Below are 14,809 nucleotides of genomic sequence, written 5' to 3'. Positions count from 1 at the left end.
CCTGAGAGTTTAAGAATGTCTGTCACTAACGTCCTTGGTTCGGAGCTGAATAACTAACCAGCTCCTTTCTTTTGACCCTCTGAACTAAGCTGTCAGCAGCTGTAGCAATGAAGAGGATCACAAAGAAAACAAGGCAGTGTGGCAAATTCTTCTGTATGCACTTTATAATGAATTTAAGTGACTGCCCCAGCTAAGTTACCTCTAACAAAACTGTGAAGCAGTGAATTGCCCACACACAGCTATCTCTGTGTGCTGCTTATATTTTAACGTGTACTTAGCACTTACCACAAAGAGCAGGTACTTTCAGATCTAGTGCAAGTGAGAGCGACCAAGGAACCTGCTGCTGAACATAAACACATTATTTTTCTATTAGTTTGAGAAAACCAATGTACCACTTAAAAGCCAAAAAAAAAAAAGAAAAGAAAAAGCTAGATAACCAGTCCAAAAATGAATGTAATTTGAATTTGAGACAGTATTCATAAAAATTCACAGAAAAATCTCAAGAAGAACAGACTTTATTTTAAACATAAAAGTTCTATTTTCTTGTGAGGCAACAACAAGTGTTCAGGTCCAGGGAATACATGAGTACAGCGGAACAACACCCATTACCATTGGAAATGCTGTTTTCTGAGATAACTGTTAGAATAACAAAATGTTTTAAATTGTGTTTTAAAAAGATTTACACAGCTTCAACAGAGACAAAAAAATGAAGAGTTAAAAAAATCATATTCTTCAACAAGACTGTATAAACAAAATGCTGTTCAGAGCTGCTCTGCTGATCATCAATTTGGTCAGAGTGAAACTTAAACCTTAAAGTGCAAAGTTCAGCATTCTTAGCTTTATTTTGCAAATTCAACACTTCCACTCTTCTGGTTTTGAGACATCAATATTCCACGCACTAAGGAATGAATCTTAAGTTTACAATAGTAAAGTAAATGCAGCAGTGGCAAATTTTACTTTCCTTCACGAAAGAAAATCTTTATAACCCAGTCCTAGTCTTGGACATAGTGAAAGCTATAAATTTTGTCCTTTTTTTTTTTTTTTACACTTTTTTCAGTGAAAGCCAACCACTGAAAGCAGAGAAAAAGGACTTTCATCTTGTCTGATATTCCACAGTTAGCACGAGCACCTTCTAAAAGACTGATTTGGCCTGTAGTCATAAGTATTAAGTATAAGAAACATAAAACAAATTGAATAATCTAGTTCAAAAATAATCTTGACATCCATGCTTACCACATATAACCAAAAGAGGCAAAACTGGTATTTTTAAAACATAGTTGCTTACAAAAGCCATGACAAGTAATAGACTTAGTCACGATCAGAAAGAGTAAATTTATGTAATTTTTATCATCACAGAGAAATTGTTTGAGAATTAAGAAAAAACTAAGATTTGACAAAGTGAAGAACCAAAGAATAGCTCCTTTCTCTGAAAGATACATGCTACCCATTTCTTTTAATGCAATGGAAGTAAATTTTTATAAAATTAAAAAATTTTAAATTATATTCCCATTGAAGCTATTCTATTTACCTTCTGTACAGTTTTCTACAGAATAACAATAACTATGGAGTGTAATTTTAGAAACCAACATTATGCATTCTATTGAGAGTAGTATCACATTTCACTGGAAAGCTGGAGACCCATTTAAAAAAAAAATCAACCACCAGGGAACTAAGGATTAAATAAAAGAGCTGAATGAACCTATGGTTGATATTTTTTCAAGACTGTGATAAAGCTTACATGCTTAAAAATTAGCCCTTTGGCACTGGCAGTTAGAGTTGTTTTGTACCTTGTACCTTTTTTTCAAATCTCAAGCTCTATTTCTCCCAAACCCCAGGGATCTGTCTGGTTGCCATACAATTCATTTACCTGCAAATTCACTTTCTCCTTACAACCAAACATTAAACTAGACATTCTATTTATGAGACTGTAAATAATTCTGAAACTTGTTCTTCCATTCCAATTTTAAGTTGCTTTAAAGATATATGAAACTCCACAGAAAGAGATGAATTAGACAAATACGCACAACAGAGCAAAACGGAAAACCTCTTTACAGAGTGGCATTCTAGTTCTAAAATGCCACTGTCACTAGCAGAGATGGAGATGGAAGAGGAAGGAAGTGCAAGGCCAAGAACACAGACTGAATAAAATTCAAGTAATCAAAAAACTGAGGGTTCTTTTTAAATAACTGTTTTTAACTTCCTCTACCCCCCATTCTGATTTCAGTTTTACCTTTTCTTCTGAACTCTGATACAGCAGAAACTCAGTGGTGATAGTCGTTATAATGCATAAGAAAGAAGGCAAAAGATCAAGGCTTGCAGTGAGAAAATGTAGAGTCCAAACTGAGCTTTTAATAACTGAGAAGCCATAACATACTTGTTCCAAATAGTTTTTTGGATGGAGAAGGTACCAAAGTTCACCAATCCTACCATCTAAAACCTGACAGATTTATTCAGATGTTTGAATTTATCCGATTTACCTCAATACGTCTCAATTTAAAACTCAACAGGGATTATTTTAAATTACTTAGATGTTTTAAAGGTACATGAATATAAGAAGTCCTTTCAGAAGATTTATTGCTACCCACTAGGTTTTCCTTGATAGAGTATGTCTGGATAAGCTGACATATTAATCTTCTAAACTGAATCCTTTTTATAAGGATTTAAAAACTTCTTTCTACCTATATAATATGTATACAAACAGTAAATTATTGCATCATAAGGTAGTATATGAAGATATTAAAAGGATGCTTTTATTCAATAGTTTGCTGAAACTTACTTTTAAAAAGAGTGGCCAGGTGCGGTAGCTCACACCTGTAATCTCAGCACTTTGGGAGGGTGAGGCAAGCAGATCACCTGAGGTCAGGAGTTCAAGACTAGCCTGACCAACACAGTAAAATTCCGTCTCTACTAAAAATACAAAAATTAGCTGGGCATGGTGGCACATGCCTGTAATCCCAGCTACTTGGGAGGCTGAGGCAGGAGAATTAATTGAACCTGGGAGGCAGAGGTTGCAGTGAGTTGAGATTGCGCCTTTGCACTCCAGCCTGGACAACAAGAGCAAAACTCCATTAAAAAAAAAAAAAAAAAAAAAAAAAAAAAAAAAAAGCTGCTCCTTTATCTCACTACCACATACCCAGAAATCAAATACTGATACCATGTGATATTGGCAGTGATTTGTATTAGGATGAGCCCAAATCCAAAACTTTATGGAGGTTTCAAAGGTGCTTATCGTTCATATTCAAGTTCTTCTTGTCTATCTTCCCCACTATGCGAAGTGTTAGGGAGTAAATTAGCAAAATCTGTAGGCAACAAATCTCAAGACCAACCACCACCACAAAGAAAATGTCAGTCACAGGATTCTGCGGCTACGGTTCGGATCACTATCCACTGGATTACACTCCTGGCAAACTACTAGCCCAACCAAATCCACAAGACAACAACATCACAAGGGCAAAGGAGGAAATCCATGCACAGCCATTTCAGGATCTCTTGGGGCTATGATACAGTGATGATTAAAGGTAGAATGACACCTGTGGTGAGGAAGGGAGAGTGTGTGATATATATATATATATATGTGTGTGTGTATATATATCACAGAAAACCAATGGGGCTCCTTACTCTTAGCTAGCAATCAACACTGGATAGTTTCCTTTTGGCTCACTGACTTTTAAATCAAGTTCCAATATGGGTGAGAACATATTAAAGCACTTGTCTTCAGACTACAATTTTCTGACCACAAGGTGAAATGTGTATAGTGAAGAAAACAGCAGTTATACAAATATTTCACCCAAAGCACAAACTTTTGACATCAAAAAACATAAATCACATAATATACAAATATTGCTTTTTATCTCTTTTTATATATACTTGTTCAATGCATTTACCTATCAATCCTTGTTTGGGAGATTAATCCTTAATCTCTTGCTGGGAAAACGTCAACAATCCCTTTGGTCCCAAAGCTGAAAACAGCTGAGAAAAGCACACATCTAGAAAGGAACAAGAAACAGAGGCCACCAAAGAATCTTTTGAACATCCTGTTTTGCTACGTTTCAGAAAATGTAACATTGGTATATTATAAAATAGTCATTTTCATAGAAAAGATGGTTCTTGCAGCATCAGTCACATCTCCCTTTAGGAATCATGTTTGCAAGGGTGTGTCTGTGTGTGTCTACTATCTGTCGACAGTTGTGTGTGTGTTTTAAAGAAGTCTAATTCGAAAACAATGTGATATTGTCTCTTCAAAGATAAAGAATGAGACCTTTCTTGTTTCAATCAGTGCTTTGATAAAAAGCAGGCTAAGCACTGAGGGTTGGCGTACACGAGTGGGGCAGAGCCATCACAGGGGGTCCTTTCTTCCAGAAGCCTCACCATCACATGTCACTGGAAAGCTGGAGCACATCACAGCTGACCAGAAGCGCACGATGCCATCAGAATCCAGTGATCTGAGGAGGTTCCCAATTTCCCAGAACAAGAGCCACGTAGCACTGTGACCTATCCTTCAGCTTCCTCAATTGGTTCTGGTGGTGGGAGCAGAGAAGCTGATGACATGACTGTACTTGTTCCTCGAGAGACTCGGTCTTGCTCTGTGTTTGTAGACAGGGAGGCCATAGCAATAGGTTGCAGCAGAGTGGTGGTCATGCCAGTGGTGACTGTCAGGCTGTGGCCAGAGCCCTTGAGTGTAAGATCAGGAGTGGGAAGGAGTGGCTTGAGGATGCTGACGAGGCAGAAAGCAGATCCACTTTTAGGAATGAAATTCACCTTGTTTTTGTCAGGACAATAAAAGGCTGGGATTTCATGAAGCTGTTTTGGCCTAAACACAGAACAGACAACCCAATGCTTTTTAGTCACTGAACTTAAAAAAGAAGCTTGGAAACAAGCTTTTAAAACACAGTTAACTTACAGCACAGAAAAGGAATATAAAACTCAAGCTCAATCAAAAGCTGCAAACACCAAGGACCAAAGTGCTATCTGACATATGATTCAACATATGCATCTCAGAGTGCAAGAAGTCCCCATCATCACTGCTGATTTCAGTTCCCTCAACAGCCCCGTTACCACGCAGGTGGCTCAGGCAGATGAGCACTGCATGTGAATGAAGAGCTAAGACAATCAAGGGAATAATAAATTTCCTATAATGAAAGAAAATCTAGATGTTTAAAGATGCCATAATTTTTCTAAGGTCTGTAGTATACTGGAGGGAAACAGCAAAGAAACTGAAGACATACAATGTCTGTCTTTTGTTAAGCTCCACCACTGCATGACTAAATTATGGTAGGCATGGGTTTTCTCTTCAAGTGCTTATAAAAATCTCTTTGATTGAAACAATTCTGTGAGTTAACCATGATAGTTTTCTGAGCAATATAATGTAAATGTGAAATAAAAATTAAAAACTCCTTTGCTTTGAAAGTTTTTATTAAAGGCAAATTCTTCCCTTGTCCTAGGTCCTCCTGAAAATTAACCTGAATTGTTGAAAAATATATTGGCATTAATGATATTTCATGAAAATTAAAAGTATAAAAAACTACATTATTAAAGTTAACATAGAAATGCCACAAAATTAAAGCAAAATTAAGGTAGAAGAACCTAAATCAATCCTCTCTTCCAATGACAATAAAATCTAAGTCAACCTGCGTGGTGGTTCATACTTGTAATTCCAGCACTTTGGGAGTCTGAGCAGGGAGATTACTTGAGCCCAAAAGTTCTACACCAGCCTGGGCAACATGGTGAGACCTCATCTCTGTAAAAACCTTAAAAAAAATTATCTAGTGTGGTGGCCTGCACCTGTAGTCCAGCTACCTAGGAGGCTGAGGTGGGATAATGGCTTGATCCTGGGAGGTGGAGGTTGTAGTGAGCCATAACTGGGCCACTGCACTCCAGCCTGGGTAGCAGAGCAATATCCTGTCTCAATAAAACAAATCTAAATCAGTTCAATAAAAATCTAAGTGTGCCAAATATGCACTAAATTCTGAGAACACAAAGTTGAAACAATCCACAGGAGGAGGTGGACTAAATTTATAGTTCTTGTGGGGTGAAGAGTGATGGGGACAGAACTGTTTCAACATAATTAGCTTCCTTTATAATCTTGCGTGTATTATGCATTTAAAACATTATTCAGAGATGAGATCCACAAGCTTTACCAGACAGACTGCCAAAGATGTCCAGAGCACAGAAGAGGTTAAGACCTCGACAAGAGAATCTAACAGGTGATAACAAAGGTTTACAAAAAGGTTTAAAGGTAGCATGGGGGGCCTGGAGGAAGACGGAGGGTTTGGTAGTCATCCTCGGAGCTGGGTTTTGAAGAATGAGTAAACAGCAGATGGGGAGTGGGCACCAAAAAAATATGTGTTCCAAGTAGACAACGATTGGGGGGCAGGTTTTATTAATAGTGAACACTATGGACAGCTTTGGCAAATATAACAGTTCAGAACAAAGAAAAATATATCATGTAAGTTATGTTCTACTTGGGCACTATTCTTTGTTGATTACAATGAAAACTTAGTAATTTGAATACTTTCAGTGCCACAAGCATATTTGGATATGTTACTGATAAGAACAACACACACTCTTCTGTTTTTATCATCTGAGAACATGATTTTCAATATACTGAACTTGAGGAAGTTGAGGTTATGTTTTCATAATTAAATAATGCTTGAATTTTCCTATGCAGACAGAATTATTGAAGTAAACTTTCATATTTGTAGAATGAAAAACTTCTTGTAGAAAAAGAAAAGTCTAGTTAATTTTAATACTTCCATCCAAATGAGGCCTAGATTTTTGACTGACTTATTTGTTTATCTTCCTAAAAATGACTTAAGACACGTGGCCATTAACAGGTCTCTGAGATGAAACTTTACATTTCTGAAGTACAAAATTCCTGACTTAGATAAAAGTTCTTGATCTGGAATTGTTTTTTTAATGACAGGAATTGAAAAACGATTTTACGACCATATCCAAGTAACTGACTGTTCAGAGAAAGTTTCTAATTTGGAGGGCTTCTTAGCTTTTGCGATCTTCAAACGCTCTATTGGTGGTTGCTGTTTATAACTTTCATTTCATGAGGCTGATCTGTAAGGAAAGTCAATGCTTGCCAAAAGGAGGGGTTGGGGGAGATGGGCAGAAATTGCTCTCCCTGAATAAAGAATTATGGTAGAGGAGAGGACTCAAGATGGCGCTTTGAGAACAACCCAGGATTGGAGCTCTCGTTGAATCTGCAAAGAGGTGAGTCGGAGTTGCATTTCCAGACTGATCTTTGTTGCCCACAGAACGGGGAAACTCCCAAGTGTAAGGGAGACACGGGACGCCAGGCAGTAAGTCTGCCTGGCGAAGCCGGCAGCCAGGGCGGCGGCGGCCGGCCCTACCCAGCAATCCCCACAGGGCGCGCTTGTGCGGGTGCCCTGTTGAACCGGCAACCTGAGACTTGAGAGGGCTGGACTTGAGACTGAACGAGACTTGGACAGTAGGCCAGCCCAGGGGATTGCAGGGACAGAGCGTTCGGGGTACCCAGTGGGACAAACAAAACCGCGATTTCAAACTATCCCGAGCAGATGGTCCGAGAAGCTCTGTGGGGGAGGGGCGTCCACCACTACCGAGGCAACCCGCCCCAACTGAGATACACGCCCACTGCTGACGCAGCCAGCCGTTGCCAAGGCAACCCGTCCCTACTGAGATACACGCCCACTGCTGACGCAGCCTGCCGTTGCCAAGGCAACACGCTACAACGAAGCGACTCCGCCACAGGGCGTGGCGGAGACCACAGCAGAGCCTGCAGGAACAGGGCGAATCACACAACAGCAGGGCGGAGACTCGGCAGGCAAACAGTGGCTAGTCTGCCTCCTAGCTGGGCAGGACACCTCAACGGACATCGAAAAATAAAGCCCGAACCCCCCAACACAGAGCATTTGAGAAAAAAACGGTTTTTTTAATGAGCTCTGTTGCAGCAGAATCAAACATAGCAGCCTAACAGCCCTGAATGAACAACAGAGCTCACAGCTCAGAAATTGAGCTCCTAAAAAGAACAGACTGTCTCCTCAAGCAGCTCCCTGACCCCTCTATATCCAAAAGACTGACATTTGGCAGGCATCATCCTGGGACAAAGATAGCAGAAAAAGAAACGGGTAGCATCCCTCACTGTGGCACAGCTGCTAGAGGCGCACCCCAGACAAGCAAGGCCTAGAGTGGACCTCAGCAGTCGTACAGCGAAGGGGCTAGGCTGGTAGAAGGAAAACCAAGTAACAGAAATACTTCATCATCAACAATCTGGGTGTCCACTCAGAGACCCAGTCGAAAAGTCAGCAACTACGCAGACGACAAGCGGATAAACCCACAAAGATGGGAAGAAACCAGCGAAAAAAGGAGGAAAACACCTGAAACCAGAACACCTCGCCTCCTAGAAAGGACCAAAACTCCTCACCAGCAAGGGAACAAAGCTGGACGGAGAATGACTGTGATGAAATGACGGAATTAGACTTCAGAAGGTGGATAATGAGAAACTTTTGTGAGCTAAAAGAACATGTATTAAATCAATGCAAAGAAACTAAGGAACTTAAAAAAAGATATGAGGAAATGATAACAAGAATGGATAACTTAGAGAGGAATATGAATGAATTAAAGGAGCTGAAAAACACAATACGAGAACTTCGCGAAGCATGCACAAGTTTCAATAGCCGAATTGACCAAGCAGAAGAAAGAATATCTGAAGTCGAAGACCAACTCAATGAAATTAAACGAGAAACCAAGATTAGAGAAAAAAGCGCAAAAAGGAATGAACAAAGTCTCCAAGAAATGTGGGACTATGTGAAAAGACCTAACCTACGTTTGATAGGTGTACCAGAAGGGGATGAAGAGAATGAATCCAAGCTGGAAAATACTCTACAGGACATCATCCAGGAAAACTTCCCCCACCTAGCAAGACAGGCCAACACTCAAATGCAGGAAATACAGAGAACACCACAAAGATATTCTGCAAGAAGAGCAACCCCAAGGCACATAATCGTCAGATTCAACAAGGTTGAAATAAAGGAGAAAATACTAAGGGCAGCCAGAGAGAAAGATCGAGTTACCCACAAAGGGAAGCCCATCAGACTCACAGCAGATCTCTCGGCAGAAACATTACAAGCCAGAAGAGAGTGGGGGCCAATATTCGACATTCTTAAAGAAAAGAACTTTCAACCCAGAATTTCATATCCAGCCAAACTGAGCTTCAGAAGTGAAGGAAAAATAAAATCCTTTGAGAACAAGCAAGTACTCAGAGAGTTTGTCACCACCAGGCTTGCTTTACAAGAGCTCCTGAAAGAGGCACTACACATAGAAAGGAACAACCAGTACCAGCCATTCCAAAATCACACTAATTGCTAAAGAGCATCAACATAATGAAGAATCTACAACAACTAACGGGCAAAACAGCCAGCTAGCATCAAAATGGCAGTATCAAATTCACACATAACAATATTAACCCTAAATGTAAATGGACTAAATGCACCAATCAAAAGACACAGACTGGCAAATTGGATAAAAATCCAAAACCCATCAGTGTGCTGTATCCAGGAAACCCATCTCACATGCAAGGATACACAAAGGCTCAAAATAAAGGGATGGAGGAAGATTTACCAAGCAAATGGAGAGCAAAAAAAAGCAGGAGTTGCAATTCTCATCTCTGATAAAATAGACTTTAAAGCAACAAAGATCAAAAGAGACAAAGAAGGCCATTACATAATGGTAAAAGGATCGATACAACAAGAAGAGCTAACGATCCTAAACATATATGGACCCAATGCAGGAGCACCCAGATACATAAGGCAAGTTCTTAATGACTTACAAAGAGACTTAGACTCCCACACAATAATAGTGGGAGACTTTAACACTCCACTGTCAATATTAGACAGATCAACCAGACAGAAAATCAACAAGGATATCCAGGGCTTGAACTCAGACCTGGAGCAAGCAAACCTGATAGACATTTACAGAACTCTCCACCCCAAATCCACAGAATATACATTCTTCTCAGCACCACATCACACCTACTCAAAAATTGACCACATAATTGGAAGTAAAGCACTGCTCAACAAATGCAAAACAACTGAAATTATAACAAACAGCCTCTCAGACCATAGTGCAATCAAGTTAGAACTCAAAATACAGAAACCAACCCAGAACCGCACAGCTTCATGGAAACTGAACAACTGGCTCTTCAATGTTGACTGGGTAAACAATGAAATGAAGTCAGAAATAAAGAAGTTCTTCGAAACCAATGAGAACGAAGACACAACATGCCAGAACCTCTGGGACACATTTAAAGCAGTCTCTAGAGGAAAGTATATAGCATTAAGTGCCCATATGAGGAGAATGGAGAGATCCAAAATTGTCACCCTATTGTCAAATTGAAAGAGCTAGAGGAGCAAGATCAAAAAAACTCAAAAGCAGAAGACAAGAAATAACTAAGATCAGAGCTGAGCTGAAGGAGATTGAGACACGAAAAACCCTTCAAAAAATCAATAAATCCAAGAGCTGGTTTTTTGAAAAGATCAACAAAATAGACAGACCACTAGCCAGATTGATTAAAAAGAAAAGAGAGAACAACCAAATAGATGCAATAAAAAATGATAAAGGGGAAATCACCACAGATTCCACAGAAATTCAAACCATCATCAGAGAATATTACAAACAACTCTATGCACATAAACTAGTAAACCTGGAAGAAAGGGATAAATTCCTGGACTCCTGCATCCTCCCAAGCCTAAACCAGGAGGAAGCTGAAACTATGAATAGACCAATAACAAGGTCAGAAGTCGAGGCAGCAATTAAGAGCCTACCACACAAAAAAAGCCCAGGTCCAGACGGGTTCACAGCCGAATTCTACCAGACACACAAAGAGGAGCTGGTACCATTCCTTCTAAAACTATTTCAAAGAATCCAAAAAGAGGGAATACTTCCCAAATCATTTTACGAGACCAACATCATTCTGATACCAAAACCCGGCAGAGACCCAACAAGAAAAGAAAACTTCAGGCCAATATCCATGATGAACATAGATGCAAAAATCTTCAATAAAATACTGGCAAGCCAAATGCAACAGCAAATCAAAAAACTTATTCACCATGATCAAGTAGGATTCAACCCGGGGATGCAAGGCTGGTTCAATATACGCAAGTCTATCAACGTAATTAACCACATAAACAGAACCAAAAACAAAAACCACATGATTATCTCAATTGACGCAGAGAAGGCATCTGACAAAATTCAACAGCCCTTTATGCTAAAAACCCTCAATAAACTCGGTATCGATGGAACGTATCTCAAAGTAATAAAAGCTATTTATGACAAACCAACAGCCAATATCATACTGAATGGGCAAAAACTGGAAGCATTCCCTTTGAAATCTGGCACTAGACAAGGATGCCCTCTTTCACCACTCCTATTCAATATAGTTCTGGAAGTTCTAGCCAGAGCAATCAGGCAAGAAAAAGAAATAAAGGGTATTCAAATAGGAAAGGAGGAAGCCAAATTGTCTCTATTTGCAGACGACATGATAGTATACCTAGAAGACCCCATTGCCTCAGCCCAAAAACTCCTGAAACTGATAAGCAACTTCAGCAAAGTCTCAGGATATAAAATCAATGTGCAAAAATAACAAGCATTTGTCTACACCAATAACAGACTTAAAGAAAGCCAAATCAAGAACGAACTGCCATTCGCAATTGCTACAAAAAGAATAAAATACCTTGGAATACAACTCACAAGGAACGTAAGGGACCTCTTCAAGGAGAACTACAAACCACTGCTCAACGAAATCAGAGAGGACACAAACAGATGGAGAAACACTCCATGTTCATGGTTAGGAAGAATTAACATCGTGAAAATGGCTATACTGCCCAAAGTAATTTACAGAATCAACGCTATCCCCATCAAGCTACCATTGACTTTCTTCACAGAACTGGAAAAAACCACCATGAACTTCATATGGAACCAAAAGAGAGCCCGCATAGCCAAGTCAATTCTAAGCAAAAAGAACACAGCGGGGGGCATCACACTACCGGATTTCAAACTATATTACAAGGCTACAGTAATCAAAACAGCATGGTACTGGTACCAAAACAGAGATATAGACCAATGGAACAAAACAGAGGCACCGGAGGCAACACAACATATCTACAACTATATAATCTTTGATAAACCTGACAAAAACAAGCAAGGGGGAAAGGATTCCCTGTTTAACAAATGGTGTTGGGAAAACTGGCTAGCCATGTGCAGAAAGCAGAAACTGGACCCCTTCCTGACACCTTACACTAAAATTAACTCCAGATGGATTAAAGACTTAGACATAAGACCTGGCATGATAAAAACCCGAGAAGGAAATCTAGGCAAAACTATCCAGGACATAGGAGTAGGCAAGGACTTCATGAACAAAACACCAAAAGCATTGGCAACAAAAGCCAAAATAGACAAATGGGACCTAATGAAACTCCACAGCTTCTGCACGGCAAAAGAAACAGTCACTAGAGTGGATCGGCAACCAACAGAATGGGAAAAAATTTTTGCAGTTTACCCATCTGACAAAGGGCTGATATCCAGAATTTACAAAGAACTCAAACGGATTTACAGGAAAAAAACAAACAAGCCCATTCAAAAGTGGGCAAAGGATATGAACAGACACTTTACGAAAGAAGACATATACGAGGCCAACAATCATATGAAAAAATGCTCATCGTCACTGGTCATCAGAGAGATGCAAATCAAAACCACATTGAGATACCATCTCACGCCAGTTAGAATGGCAATCATTAAAAAATCTGGAGACAACAGATGCTGGAGAGGATGTGGAGAAAAAGGAACACTTTTACACTGTTGGTGGGAGTGTAAATTGGTTCAACCATTGTGGAAGACAGTGTGGCAATTCCTCAAGGCCTTAGAAATAGAAATTCCATTTGACCCAGCAATCCCATTACTGGGTATATATCCAAAAGACTATAAATCGTTCTACTATAAGGACACATGTACACGAATGTTCATTGCAGCACTGTTTACAATAGCAAAGACCTGGAATCAACCAAAATGCCCATTGATAATAGACATTATCAATGTAGCACATATACACCATGGAATATTATGCAGCAGTCAGAAATGATGAGTTTGTGTCGTTTGTAGGGACATGGATGAAATCTGGAGAACGTCATCCTCAGCAAACTGACACAAGAACAGAAAATGAAACACTGCATATTCTCACTCATAGGCGGGTGATGAAAAATGAGAACACATGGACACAGAAAGGGGAGGACTAAACACTGGGGTCTATTGGGGGGGAAAGGGGAGGGCCAGTGGGAGGGGGAGGTGGTGAGGGATAGCCTGGGGAGAAATGCCAAATGTGGGTGAAGGGGAGAAGGAAAGAAAAGCACACTGCCATGTGTGTTCCTACGCAACTATCTTGCATGCTCTGCTCATGTACCCCAAAACCTAAAATCCAATAAAAAATTAAAAAAAAAAAAAAGAAAAACGATTTTACTTTCTTGCTGCTGTCATGAAAATAGACTTACAATATACCTCACACAAAATAATGTCAACAGTAATAACTTGTCAAGATAACATAAAGCACCAAAAACACTCTCCTTGTGTCTTGCTTGGTTCCTGTCATTATCTCAAGCCACCAAAAATCACTTTCCTAACCTCTGTAGCTTCTAAAAGTGCATTACCCAAGAAAAACAATACCCACCTGAGGATATGTGACCTACATGTATGCTAGCAGAAGCTGCAAATACTAATATTACTTAAAAGCATTCTTCAACTTAAGAACTATACATATAAAAAAAATACAATCTCAGAGCTGTTTTTTAAATTTTAATTCTTAATCAGTTATTCCAGAAGGATTGTGTCTCAAAGTAAAAACTAAAGTAATAACTAAAAAAAAGACTCTATATTGCAAAGAAGCCATAATGTCTAAGAATCAAGGCCGGGCGTGGTGGCTCATGCCTGTAATCCCAGCACTTTGGGAAGCTGAGGTGGGCGGATCACGAGGTCAGGACTTCAAGACCATCCTGGCTAACAGGGTGAAATCCCGTCTCTACTAAAAAAAAAAAAAAAAAATACCCAGGCGTGGTGGCATGTGCCTGTAGTCCCAGCTACTCAGGAGGCTGAGGCGAAGTGCTTAAACCCAGGAGGCAGAGGTTGCAGTGAGCTGAGATCGCACCATTGCACTCCAGCCTGGCGACAGAGTGAGACTCTGTCTCAAAAAAAAAAAAAAAAAATCTAAGGAAGAACTTCATAAGCTGGGATCAGGAGTATATTTAACTTCACTGAAAAGGACTTACTAGGTGCAGCTGACATGGCTATGCTATGTGCTGTTATCATAAAGAATATGGAGACAGAAGTAAAAATTCCGGTTTTTCCCTTTTTGGGCCCAAATCCAACTACCTATTTTCTTTCAGGTAAACATTTCTAGAAATCAAAGATCACTCCTTACCCCATCCCAACCCCCAAGTTCAGGTCAGAGTTAGTACTTTAAGCCAAAAGTAAGACTTAGTAAGAAAAGTAATTCTTTTTTTTTTTTTTTTTTTCTTTTTTTTTTTGAGACGGAGTTTCGCTCTTGTTACCCAGGTTGGAGTGCAATGGCGTGATCTCGGCTCACCGCAACCTCCACCTCCTGGGTTCAGGCAATTCTCCTTCCTCAGCCTCCTGAGTAGCTGGGATTACAGGCACGCGCCACTGTGCCCAGCTAATTTTTTGTATTTTTAGTAGAGACGGGGTTTCACCATGTTGACCAGGATGGTCTCGATCTCTTGACCTCGTGATTCACCCGCCTTGGCCTCCCAAAGTGCTGGGA

At 39.8% G+C, this 14,809-nt stretch overlaps 1 protein-coding gene across 2 annotated transcripts in view; it reads right to left on the bottom strand.

Annotated features, from left to right (window-relative positions):
• Window positions 1-14,809, bottom strand: part of FAM117B (family with sequence similarity 117 member B) — a 158,920-nt gene that overhangs the window by 30,133 nt on the left and 113,978 nt on the right. Inside the window, exon 8 of one of the 2 annotated variants that reach the window (XM_035305334.3) lies at window positions 500-4,810. The exons of the other annotated variant lie outside the window; for it this stretch is intronic. Coding sequence (XP_035161225.2) covers window positions 4,492-4,810 — 319 coding nt within the window. The 3' untranslated portion in view covers window positions 500-4,491. Of the gene's footprint in view, window positions 1-499; window positions 4,811-14,809 lie in introns of those variants that run through there. 2 annotated transcript variants of the gene reach the window in all.

Source organism: Callithrix jacchus, chromosome 6, assembly GCF_049354715.1.
Source record: "Callithrix jacchus isolate 240 chromosome 6, calJac240_pri, whole genome shotgun sequence".
Classification (NCBI taxonomy): Eukaryota; Metazoa; Chordata; class Mammalia; order Primates; family Cebidae; genus Callithrix; species Callithrix jacchus.
Note: the sequence above shows the minus strand (reverse complement) of the source record. Positions and strands in the feature narration are given on the sequence as shown.